This window comes from Phaethon lepturus, unplaced genomic scaffold (genome assembly GCF_000687285.1).
Source record: "Phaethon lepturus isolate BGI_N335 unplaced genomic scaffold, ASM68728v1 scaffold49492, whole genome shotgun sequence".
Lineage (NCBI taxonomy): Eukaryota > Metazoa > Chordata > Aves > Phaethontiformes > Phaethontidae > Phaethon > Phaethon lepturus.
This window is the reverse complement of record NW_010526518.1, coordinates 1-12,752: the sequence shown is the minus strand read 5'-3', so window position 1 is coordinate 12,752 and position 12,752 is coordinate 1. Positions and strand designations below refer to the sequence as shown.

The 12,752-nt window shown below is 43.2% G+C and overlaps 1 protein-coding gene across 1 annotated transcript in view; it reads right to left on the bottom strand.

Moving 5' to 3' along the window:
• KIF9 (kinesin family member 9) overlaps positions 1-12,419 on the bottom strand; it is a gene marked incomplete at its 5' end in the record, with an annotated part of 24,030 nt that extends 11,611 nt beyond the window's left edge. The window contains 12 exons of the mRNA XM_010283074.1: positions 61-151; positions 2,117-2,172; positions 3,587-3,691; positions 4,138-4,206; positions 5,617-5,694; positions 6,747-6,811; positions 7,967-8,114; positions 8,864-8,956; positions 9,077-9,160; positions 10,987-11,211; positions 12,012-12,118; positions 12,254-12,419. Of these exons, the coding sequence (XP_010281376.1) occupies positions 61-151; positions 2,117-2,172; positions 3,587-3,691; positions 4,138-4,206; positions 5,617-5,694; positions 6,747-6,811; positions 7,967-8,114; positions 8,864-8,956; positions 9,077-9,160; positions 10,987-11,211; positions 12,012-12,118; positions 12,254-12,419 (1,287 nt within the window). The remainder of the gene's footprint in view (positions 1-60; positions 152-2,116; positions 2,173-3,586; positions 3,692-4,137; positions 4,207-5,616; positions 5,695-6,746; positions 6,812-7,966; positions 8,115-8,863; positions 8,957-9,076; positions 9,161-10,986; positions 11,212-12,011; positions 12,119-12,253) is intronic.
• Between the last annotated feature and the right edge of the window lie 333 nt (positions 12,420-12,752).

The following is a 12,752-nucleotide window of genomic DNA, read 5'->3' as shown; positions in this document are numbered from 1 at the left end:
AGCAGCAAAGGAGCCAATTCTAAGCTGGATTCTTGGCAGGGCTCAAGCACCAGGCGTTACCTTCTGAACAGCAGCAACAGCAGCAAAGTCATTTTTGTCTATCAGGGCGTACTTGCTTCGTAACCTGGCCTCCACTTCATGCTCCTGTTGACTAGGGGAGAAAACAGCCCCTTACCATTGAGTTCAAGGAGGGCTATTTCATATGTCAAAACCTGTAATACCTGACAATGTCAGACTTCCAAAGAAAACCCTCTTTTACCTGTAATCTCTTTCCAAAACACCCCACCTTGCTCCTTCTATTCTTCCCCATAACCATTGTAACCTTTTTCCACTTTCCTCTTCCTTTCTTTTTCTATGATTTCCCTGTAGGCCTTTTAGATACTTTTTGATGCTTTTTGATGGCTATTTTAATACTTAGGAAAACCTTTTAATGGTCTAGATCAAATAACATTATACCTGTTCACTTCTGTCACCTTACTTTACCCTAGTGATTTTCAAACGGAGCGATACTTTCACTGAAAGGGAACAGGTAAAACATTGTCAGTAGGCTTAATACACTATACAAGACTGAAAATTGTTAGAGAATCTGCAAGTTAAAAAAGACTAAAGCCCACTGTTTCAGAAAAATTAAAGGAGTCCCAAGTTAAAAAATAATAATCACTCAAAATTTTACCATTAAGCCCATTTTGGTCTTGGGTCCCAGCCTGTCTGACTGTGTACCACAGACTCTTGTGTTCACACCAGTTTCTCAAGGGCAGGCAGATTTTCTACAGCAATATCCCAGTGTCACTGTTTTGTGTTTTAGCCCCAGCCGGCAACTAAGCACCACGCAGCCACTCACTCACTCCCCCTCCCACAGTGGGGCGGGGGAGAGAATTAGGAAAAAAACCTCGTGGGTTGAGATAAACATGGTTTAATAGGACAGAAAGAAAGAAGGAAACAACAATGATAATACCAACAAAGGAATGTACAAGAACAAGTGATGCCCAATACAGCAATTGCTCACCACCCAGTGATCGACAGCCCGTCCCCGAGCAGCGATTTCCGCCCCCCGGCCAACTCCAGTTTATGTACTGGGCATGACGTCATATGGTAGGGAATATCTCTTCGGCCAGTCTGGGCCAGCTGTCCCGGCTGTGTCCCCTCCCAGCTCCCCGTGCACCCCCAACCTGCTCGCTGGCAAGCCAGCACAAGAAGCTGGACTGTCCTTGACTGCTCAGCAACAACCCAAATCATCAGCACATTATCAACAGTTTCTCATCCCAAATCCAAAACACAGCCTCACACTAGCTTCTGTGAAGAAAACCAGCTCTATCCTGGCTGAAACCAGGACACACTCTTGTAAGTAGCAACCTCTACTGCCTATCCAGACCATTGTTGCAAAAGTTGGTGGGACAGGGACTGGGGGGCTTGCCATTATTCTTCTTTTTTCTCTTCTATTTCATCACATGGAAACTGCTTGTCCTCATTTTCAGGATTTTTTTCCAGCTTGTCATTCACCTTCCCTCCTTCAGCCCAAAAACCAACTTTCATCATCCACTGGTGACATTTGCAAATAGCCACTTTTCACGCTTTCTCCCATCCCACACCACACATCAGAGAGCCCCTCCCTGGAAATAGCCACAGGGCCTTCTTATCATGCTCCTCCAAATTGCTTTATGACCTTCCTTTGCCATGATCTCTAAACACAAAGTAAATCTGATGATTTTTAGATGCTACTGTGGTGAGATCACTTCATATCATCTCATGCCACAGAGTTTTATTTTTCTTTTGATGTTTGCAGAGTGCCTTGCACTATGGAGATACGCTCCATGACTACGGATCCTGCAGAGTTTATGCTCAGTGATGGTATATTTGCCAAGCAGACTTCTTAACCAGTGAAGTTTACCATCAAAAGCCCTTGCACATGACTTACAAGCACTGGAAGGTCAGAGGCAATTGTCATCTTGCCCAAATGCCAGCAGAATTTGTCCAGAATTGTGTTTTCAGTTACAAGTTATTCCCTGTACTTCATAATGATTCTTCACTGATGTCATGGTAAGTGTGATATCACAGACAAAAGCTTGGTGGAATTTCTAAACCTTACTGTGAAATGCATCAGCCTTGGATATCTTACCTTACAATCAGTTTGAACTGCTTAAATACCTCCTGGACTTGCCTGACGTTCACTATCTGAGGAAGAAAGGTGAAGATACAGGTAAGCATTTCTATGCTGTGGTCAGCTGTACTGATCCAAATATTTCAGATTGTGAGGGCTCTGCTTTCCGCTTGCTGGCTATCCACACTCATGGAGCGTTACCTTTATCCTGCACTTGGGAGTCGGGCTGGAAGTGGATACATTGCTCACTCTGAGGAGATTTTTTAAGAGAGAGGAATCTGACAGACTGTGGTAAATTCCATGGAGCACACAGACATCAAGATAATGAATTCTTTACAATAATTTTACAAATGACATAGATGGCATCTACTGGCCTTGCAGATTATGATGCTACTTCTCTTTTCACTACTGCCCAAGACTGCCAGAGTCCTTGGAACTGCCAGAGCACTATCTTTGGTTCGCTTACCCATGATAACAAATCAGTGCAGTCGAGCCATGCTCCTATCTCTGTTTTGGAGATGATGAGCAGAGGCATGGTCAGACAAGTAACGGGGAGTCTGTAGCTGAGGAGGAATCTGCACTCAGCTCTCCCACGGCCCGAGAGACTGGACCAAGCTATGAAATGCACTATCTCTGTGCTCAACCCTCTCTCCAAAAGGTTCTTCAGTGCCACTGAAGACAACCTTTCCTGTGTGAAACTCCTTAGTCCTTCTCTACCTTCACTGCTCCACACCCACCTGCATCACGTTTTGCAGCCCAGGTAAAACACACCTTCACCTAAGCCCTTATTCCACTCTGCTCCTGCCTGCTAGAGGGAGAAAGCAGTGACTTTGAGAGAAGATATCAACTACATGAAATGAGAGGGAGTATCTCAAGTGTTTTGTATAAACGAAAGGGTTATCTAACTGTTTGGAAAACAACCTTCTAGCAACTTCTGCACTGTTGTCACAGTGGCTTCCATTCACAACCAAACAAAACTTTACAGTAACTGTGAGTATGCATTTGTAACTTGCCTTTTTTCACATTTTGTTGGTTTTCCTGTTTGCCCCTCCAGGAATATTTGCATATGTGGACTCTCGCTGTTTTTTTCGCAATCATTTTGGAGTCAACAGGTAGTTTCAAATTGAGAAACCCTGTCCTTCTGAACTTATCTCTAAGGGACTGGACAAATTTTGGCAACACGCTTTGCAAAGATTTAGTTTGACACTGGCAGGGCAAAATTTTGACACTAATTCTTCAAAGAAGTTCTAAATAAAGCAATTCAAAGGGTTTCAGGACTGAGAAAAAGTTTCCTCAAGCTTCCAAAAAAGCAAAAATGGAATGAAAACAGGGAGAAAGTCCTTAACACGCCAAAAAAAAAAAAATTACAATTGTATAGCACTTTTAGGCTTAAAGACAGCCTCTTCAGAAGAATTTTCATTGCTTCTGTCTTGGAGTAAAATGGGATGGAATCAGTATTTAAGTCCTTCTCACTAGAAAGCTACTTACATCAATTTCATCAATGGCCCCTTTTAGGTATCTATGGACTTGAGACTTAATCTCTGCTATCTGGACGTCAGTCAGAGGGTCATAAGTCACCAAAGAACGATTTACCTAAGAAAAAAGGTCAACAACTGAGTATCAGTGAATTACAAAAAACAAAGCAAGTACTAATCTGGGGGACACCTGACATTGCTCTGCTGTGCCCAGGGAAGCTTTATGTTTAATTTCTGATTGCAGTTTCTCATCATCTGAGTCGACAGGACATGGGACTTGAGAGCATGCTGAAAGCAATGCGTTCCCCTTCACATTTCAATCAAACAAGAGGAGGGCTTCAGGAGTCTGAACAAAACATCTGCAGTGGTTGGGGACTGAAGCTACAACACAGCCTCACTGCATGGGTTCTTCAGAGCTTTGCCTAAATCCCAAAAGACAGTGCTGGAAGCAGAAGCAAGAATATAATCGCACTGGACACTGCGTTAACTGATTCTACTGCAAAACAAAGATCGTGACAAAGCCTTAACTAGGTCACATCTAAGACGGCGCAGCCTATTCCTTACCAGGCTGTCATGCATGGCCAGCTCCTGCTTCAGAAGAATAATTTCCTTCTCCAAAGCCTTCACTGTTCCCTAACAGAAAAACAAAAGGGTGAGCAAATGGCCAAATGTTCTTGGAGAAAAAACTGCTGCAAAGCAGCATTAAACTGGCTGCTAGAGAACATCAGAGCTGTATACCAGCTCCCCCAGGGTTTGCTGTCAGGTTGGCATCAGTGAAGTTGTGAGTCTGGAAATCATTTTGCCTTTGATTAGCTTCCAACAAGACAGCTTCTGTTGTGTCCTGGGTGTACTGCCTGCAGAGTCAGCCTACACCATCAGAAAAAGAGCCACCTGGTTTTTTTTTAATTTGATGCTTTCCTGCTCTGGTACTGTAGGGGCCATCAAGTTCTGGACTATGAGATATTATCTTGAAAGCAAAGAAGTATGCAGGTTTCCACTCTGACCCTTACTGAACTCAGTAGGAGTTCTGACATTAACTTTAATAGAGGAGGGAGTCTCCTGTGGTGTATTTGATTGAATCTCTCCATAATGTGGAATATCTTCAAGCATTCACTATGTAGAATGTGTTTCCAGAAAGGTGTGGGGACAGAAAACTCCTTGGGATTCAGTGAGAATTGGATACTGAGCTGCTTTTTAAGTTACCCGTTGAGCATCAAAGCACAACAGCTTCCTTAAACACTACTCTTTTGGCTACTCTTCTCCACACATCTCAAGAAAAATGAAAGGGACTGAAGAGGAAAAGACAGTTTGTTGCACAGCTGCTTCTGGAAGCTGTTGGAGGAAACTCCCCAGCTGTTTCTCTGCTTGCCAGTGAGATCACACCATGAAATATAGCAGGGTTCTCACACACCACATGTGTTATAGATCAGATAATTCTAAACTTGTTCTTTGGCCTATCAGTAATTCATAGAGCATTTACTGCTCTATGCAGTAGAGCTGGCTCTGCTGCCAGCTCTGTTTCAGCTGTGAAAGTACATTCAGGACACCAAAAACACTATGATCATTTTCTTTAAATTATTTCCTTGTTTAAACAGGTTTTGTAATTGTGGCAAAAATTTTGTGTTACCAGCAGCAACAGGGATGATGCTGTGGCTGTGTAAAGCTGCAGGTAGGACTGGAGATGACTTCTCCGCATACCAGGCGAGTAGTCCACAACAGAACATCTCTGTTAAGAGGTGAACCTTATCAGAAAAATGAAGGACCTGTATGTATGTAGCTGAAAGAATCACCACGTGTCAGGGAAGATGTGACCATCTGCATGACTGTACCCTGTAGCATATTCAAGGAAACTAATTAAATACCAATGAAAAAAGTTTAATACTAATCCATTTTATCATATATCTAAATCCAGCAAGTGTCAGCTTGGCTGATGAGTGGTAATTCATTAAACGACTGAATTTCCCTCTGGTTTTTAAGGTCATTATCCTAAATATTAATGAATCTGAGAAAATATAGCTTCTTCCATTCCCCTTCTCTACATACCTCTCGGTCATATGTCTCATTGATGACTGGCTCTGTTGTGATCCATTTCATTCTGGTAGCAAAGCGAAGAGATGACAACTGAAAAACATGTTTTTTAAGTAACTGAAAGAGATATTGGCAAGGATATAATTTTCATAATCTGTTACTACTTAATCATATCAGATCCCAGAACACAGAAATACAAAAGCTATTTAACTGCAGGGAGCAGTGTAGGATTTCTCATTCCAGGCGTGTATCTTCTAGTGCTCACTGGCTTCTATGTGATTAGCCAGCTTCAGATGATGTCTTTTGTCTTTTGTGTTCTGCATGTGGACAGCTCTTCATGTACCAGAGCTGTGATCTCAAAAATACCCACTCCCATTTCTGATCAAAATCACTTACATCCTAAAAACTCCAAATCACACATCAATGGCCTTCAAGCTTAATTCCTGCAATTGTGGTAACTTCAGAATAAGCCCCTGCAGCCTGAAAATTCTCTTGATGCCAAGTATAGCAGCTATTTCCTCAGTAATATCTCATATTTCTAGATGCTATCGGAGCACAAGCAGGAGATGATAAAAACAACTCTGCCCTGAAGACAACTGCATAAAAGGTGTCTGTGTTTACTTTTTTTGCTGTGTTAAACTTCCTTGGCAAGGAGCAAGGTGATTCCCTTCTCTCTTACAGATGTGGTTAAGATCCAGTTTGCACAGTAAGACTTTCACCAATCTCATTATTTCACAGGTTAAAAAAAGCCCTTACTGTTACTCCTGATTCCTGAACCAGCTCAAAGCCAGCTCAGCTCTGATGTGAACTGCTGCAATTCCATCGACCTCATTATGTGGTCAGTAATAATTAACGCTATCCAGTGTGCTTAGATTTTAGCTGCTTGTGCCTGCTCTATTTCAGGTGCTCATTTTCCCCCGGGGCCAGTTACCACTCGACTGCATCACAGAGCAGATTGGAGAGCAATCTGTTTTCCAAGCCTTTGAGATAAGATGAGCTATCCAATGTTTCTGAGGAATTACACAGGATGTTTCTCTGGGACTCCCGCCATAACCCTCCAGAGACTATTCTTTAAACCTAGCTATGGCCAATTGCAACAGTAGCAGGAAAAAGACTTTAATTCTGCAGAAATCAGTTCAACTTACAGTCTCTTCGACATGCACAGCTTCACCACAGATATTTGCCACTAGGACAGTATTGCAGTTTCCCCCTGGGAAAAAGTAAAAAAAAACACCAAACTTTTTTTTTGTTGTTTCCTTTTCTGGAATCTATTATATTATGTGCTGACTAAAATAGAGAAAAAGCAATAACAAAGCACACAGCCAGTTTGTAACTGTCCCTCTAAAGTTCCCATGGGTACAGAAACACAGTGATGCAGAACGACTTAAGAATCAAGGTGAAATGTGCTTCTCATGTGGCGATGACGCAGGAAGAAGATGGGAATACAAACTGTGACAGCCTGAGACTGGAAAAACCAGAGCAGAGGATTTTAAAAGCCCTTGGCCTAACTCTAATAGCGGGGAACCTGGCAGGACAGGGTCACTGCCTTTCCTAAAAGCAACGCAAGACTTGTGCTTGGAACGCCTCAGGCGTCACTCTCGTTTCTGATGACTTCAGTTACTCCACACAAATGCCTATAGCTTGTTTCCAGCTGCTTCCTCCTCCCCTGTCTCCAGCCTGCATTCCAAGAGCATAAGTTCTTAAAGGGGGCTGGTAAAAAAGAAGAGGACAGGCTTTTTAGCAGGACCTGTAGCGATAGGACAAGGGGTATCAGTTTTAAACTAAAAGAGCGTGGATTCAGACTAGATAGAAGGAAGAAATGTTTCACCATGAGGGTGGTGAAACCCTGTCCCAGGTTGCCCAGAGAGGTGGTGGATGCCCCATCCCTGGGAACACCCCAGGTCAGGTTGGACGGGGCTCTGAGCAACCTGCTCTGGTTGGGGATGTCCCTGCCCATGGCAGGGGTTGGACTAGATGGGCCTTACAGGTCCCTTCCCACCCAAACTGTTCTAGGATTCTGTGATTCTAAGCCTTTCCTGTGAATTCACGACACACCACAGCCTTGGGTTTATCGTCTGTAGCCTGATGCTAAAGCAGGAGCATCTGAAAAGGCTTGTAACATGCTGGGGGGGAGGGTGGTGGTAGGTTTTTTGAAGGTTTTATGAATTTCTACTGGCTTGATCAGTGTGGGCTTTGTACTGTCTCCTGTGCCTGCTGTTTTATTTGATCAGGAAAACCAGATACCCTTTGAATAAGAAATTAATTCCATGTGTTTGTATACTATGGCCTTAGGGCTCGGGATGCTCATTGAAACAACACTGTTTTCTAGGAACTTCTTGAGGCTGTTGTCATCCACAGCTCTTACCTAGCGAGTCCTTGAGAACGTGCGTGAGCTTGCTCTGCCGGAAGGGGATGTGGTCCCTCTTAGGATCAGCCAGGGCAATGATGATTTGCTCAAGGAACGACAGAGACTTGTTGATGTACGTGGCTTCTTTCAGAACCTGTCCTTCAGACTGTAATGAAGATGAAAAGGCAAAGCTTCCACAACGCGTGTTTCTGGCTGAACCACAGAAAAGAGCTTATTCCCTACTGAGGGTACAACTCTGTTTGACTGCGAGGGTAAGGATCTAATTCAGACCAAATAAATTCATGATCTAGAGCTTTCTAGAGCTTTCTTCAGTTTGAAAATCAGTTTTCAGAAACCTCAATTTTTCATTGCAAGTCTACCAGGACCATGGGCTTTCCTTCCCAAAGGGCGAATTATGTATTATGTCACAGGGCCGATGCAATTTCTATTCTGATCAATACAAAATGTCACACTGGACCTGAGGAGCTTTCAGTTGTTGAGCCCTAATGCTCTGAGAAAGTTTCAACAGTTTGCCTGCTGTCACCAGAAGCGAGGGATTTGCACTGTCACTCACGGAATGAAGAGGAAAATCAGAAGTTCTTCGTCTTAATAGTTGATGGCTCTGGCCCTTTCTTTTGTGGAGAAATTACAGACTCAAATTAACTAACTGAATCTGGGTGAGGTTGGAAGGCACATGCAGGCTGGGAGTCACATTCGTGTGGACTTAGAAATGATATACAGCAGCTGCAAACAACCGAGCAGCTGCTGATGTGTTACTGTGGCTTACAATTTGTCACAGTCTCTCCTATTTATCACAGGCTGAATTCTGTTGTGGGGAAAACCTGTAATTTCACCTCCACCATGTTGATTACTGAACTCTTCACCACGGATTGAAATATTTCTTCCATTACTTACTCCAGTCTTGCTCAGTCTCTCTGAGCCTGCCAGATCTATTAAGTTGATTTTAGAATTAATGCATTTGACATCTGAGAAAACTCTGAAACGAGACTGAGGGAGAAAATAATACAAACTGTACTTAACAGTAGACAAAACTGAAATACGGTAAAAAACAGACACGTAAAGATCTTCAGCCATTTGAGTCCCCAGAAAAACTGCTGGAGCTCTTACCTCAATATAAATAGTAAAGATGCAATGGGACCTGGATGAATTTTTATTCAGTGTGTGCTCTGCTATCACTCTGTTGGTCTCACCCTGCAAATTAAGTAAAATTGAAGACAGTGTTTTTAAACTTCTGCACTGGTAGAATGAAGGGAAATTAGAAATCCACAGTCAAATAAACAGTGGCTCAATCTTCACTCTGCAGAGCCTGTAACACTGACCCGCTGGTTTGGTTAGAGCAGTCAGGGCAGGAGCTCACTGTATTTGCCTCGCTTGCTTTCTCAAAGGCCTCTCAAAGCATTCCACAGTGCAGCTGGTAAAGGTCACTGTTTACTGTAACAATGCCTTTTACTGGAGACCACATTATCTGCATTTCTACTTTCAAGGCTCAGCTCACAGATCTGTGGCTTTTTGCAGAACAGTCAGGCAAGCCTTGTTCAGAGGCAATACCTCCCTGGCTGTTTCAGTTTCTTGATGACTATAAAACCAAAGAGTTCCCCAAGCTTTAAATGTCATAGAAAACTCACACATACATGACAGCCACAAATTTGTAATGCCTACTTACAGGAAAAGAAAGCAACATTGAAAATGATGATGCAACTGCTTGTTAGGAGTGCCAGTCTGTCGCAGAGCCGTGCTGCCAGGCTGGCGAGGTAGGAAAGGAAATGGAAGGCTCTACAGCATAGAAATGCACTTGTCAGCGGGTTCCACAGCCAACTGGTCTGCCTGGGTCTCAAAGGACAACAGCCTTTGAGAGCTCCAGTGACTGGCTCCACACTAGGGAGCATAAATCCAAGAGCAAGAACGAAGGTGAAGATCTCTAGGTAAATACTATCAACCCCACTCCAGAGATGAAGAGTCAGAGTAGTGGGCAGCCTCCTCAAAGCCTGGAGCTATCTCTGTGAACCTAGAACCACAGGCAGAACTCATCCAAGGAGCTGAACGGATCCCCAGGCATCACTTGCACTTCTGTCAACAGATCTCAGGTTAAGCTGCATTATCATCATCCTTTTACTCTTTAAAAAGAAAATGGGAGTTCCTCCAAATTACAGGGACTAGCTTAGGACACCACAGTCCCATTATTAAAAAGGCAAGCCAAAGATTTTAAGGACACCAGACGGCTTGTGGTAAGAATACGCTTCCTGCATACAGAATCAATTATTTGTTCATGTTTTCCTTATGAACTAAGGCACCCACAAGTAAAAGAAAGATGCAGATATAAGAAGGCAAACTGCCTTCACAAATCTAACCCTTTGTGTGAATGGCTCTGCTGTAAAATTTGACTAACGGTACCTGTGCCATGACCATCGCAAACTATCTGCCAAAGATGTCACTGATAAGACTCTATTCTTGGAGCACTGACATAGCTAGGACAGGCAGGTGTGGTTTTCAGGAAGAAATGCCAGTGTAGGTGAGCTGGTGGGTCTAAAAGGATCACAAATATTGTACGTGTTGTACTAAGTCACTCACTGACTGCCTTATGTGACAGTCTTTTTGGCTGTCTGGGATCTTGGTCTGCTGAAGGGGCTGGTGAGGTGGCCGGTGAGATAAGCCTTGTGAAATGAAAGCAGATTCTATGGCTGCCTTCCCTATTTCGGTGCTGCCTGGAATCTCCAATGCTACTACTTTCTGTGGTCTCACCCCAATACATTTCCTCCATCACTTGACTTGCTCTGGTGTACACTGAAAACAGGATTTCCCCACGGAGATCTTCCAAAATCTCTGTCCCAGGGACATTTTCCTTGCACAAGAACATGGCTACAAAGAGTTACTAATTCTTCTGCCCACAATAAAGAGAACAAAGAGGGCTGAACCTCCCTCCAGATGTTGTGGCCACCCACCTCCAGCTTTCCTGCCTCCTCCTTCAGCTAAGCCAATAAATATAAGTCAGATGAAGTGTACTATTTGTTTTCTCTTGCCTCAAAAAGGAGATTTAAAGCATCTTCCTCGTGGCTAACTGAATGTATAGATAAGCCCTTCACATAAACACCCTGTGGGCAATCCACGACAGCCATCTGCATGTCACTGGTCCCATTGCTTGTCGTGGTTGCCAGAAGGTCAAATAAGGTCTCATTGTAGATTTCCAGATAGGATATTCGGACAGTGACGAATGGATCAAGGGAATGTGCAGTTGCTTTGAAGACCTATACAAAGACAAAGAGTTTGTCAGTGGCGGTGCTAGGTCACAGAATTATTAGCTATTTTTGGCTTTCCAGAGAAGCTATTTATAACTTTCTGAACAGCTAAAAGTGCATCTGCATGTGTGTAGCTAATTCTGAACTGTGGTTGCCTGAGGGCTAACAGGGCTAAGTCAACAGTTTTAATAGAATTTCTCAAATTTATAGTTTTGAAAACAACACTTTTGAAGGCCAGCTTACATTTGGGAAGCAGCAAGTACCTTATGCAAGCTATGAGAATTAAACAGGAACAACCTCTGCAAAGGACAATAAAGCATAACTACAGAATGCCTCCCACCTTTGCTTCAGGTTGTACGCATCATGTCAGCCCCACGCCGTGCGTGTCAGTTGTCTTTGCGGGAGCAGAGTGCATTCTGCAGTATCGCTGCCTAAAGGTAAGCAGACCTGCCCCTCAAAGCAGTGGTAAACGTGCGCCTCTGGACAGGGACGTGTCTATGCAGCAATGGGACCAACAAATCAGCATATTTCAAGCCAACACCATCCCAGTGTTCTGAAACGTCACCGTTACCAGTGCACAAGGTCACGGTGTAGTAAAACAAAGGTATAAAGTAACTACGTTTTACAGGTTGCTTTGTTTCTTTAATGATCACCACTTGGATAAAATAGGGGGAAAAAAAGGACTGGTGGAGATAAAAACATAAAACATATTCACCATGTTAAAAGACTTTTGTGAGTATCAGCCAAGAGCTGATACAAGAGATGCCCTTGTAATTTCTTCCAGCCTCTTTCCCATTCAGATCCAGTACCTGCTGTATAGCTCGGGGGATGATTCCTCGATGCTTGTACTCGGCAGTTGCTCCCATCATTGTGTAAGTTTTACCAGCTCCCGTTTGCCCATAGCACATTATCGTGCCTAAAAAAGATTCAAAAGCAAATGAATAAACTCAGAAAGGAATCTCTGCATTTCTCAAATGCGACATCAAAAGGATCTCTCCCTCAGATCAAATCTCCACTTATCATCAAAAGAATAAAAATAGTAACAAATTACCATTATACCCAATTAAAGCTTCAGACACCAATTGCTTGGCCACAGTCTCGTACGCCACTTCCTGGGAGGTATTGTGAAGGACGCCATCCAGCCGAAAGGACCAGTCAGTCTGCCTGTTATTCACAACTCCTTTCTTGGCATCTTTTTTGATGTATATATCTATGCTCTGAAACCCAAAAAGAGATGAAGATAACTTTAATAGCCATGAAGACTTTCAGCAGTTATTGTCTGAAAAAAAAAAAACACTGAAGACCTGAAGATAAGTAGAAAACGGAGCACAAATAATAGTATTGTTTTACTGACCCGGACAGTATTTTCTGGTAATACATATTCCAAAAAAAGGAAATGTGGCTAAGGTCATCTGTTTACCTTTCAGTGATGTGTCCGATTTTGTGTCTCAGGGAAATTATCAGTTAAGCAAGAGAAGGTGAAGGAAGGAACTTGCATAAGCGGGGATAGTGACCACACCAGTAGACAAGGGAAGAGCTATGGATGTCGT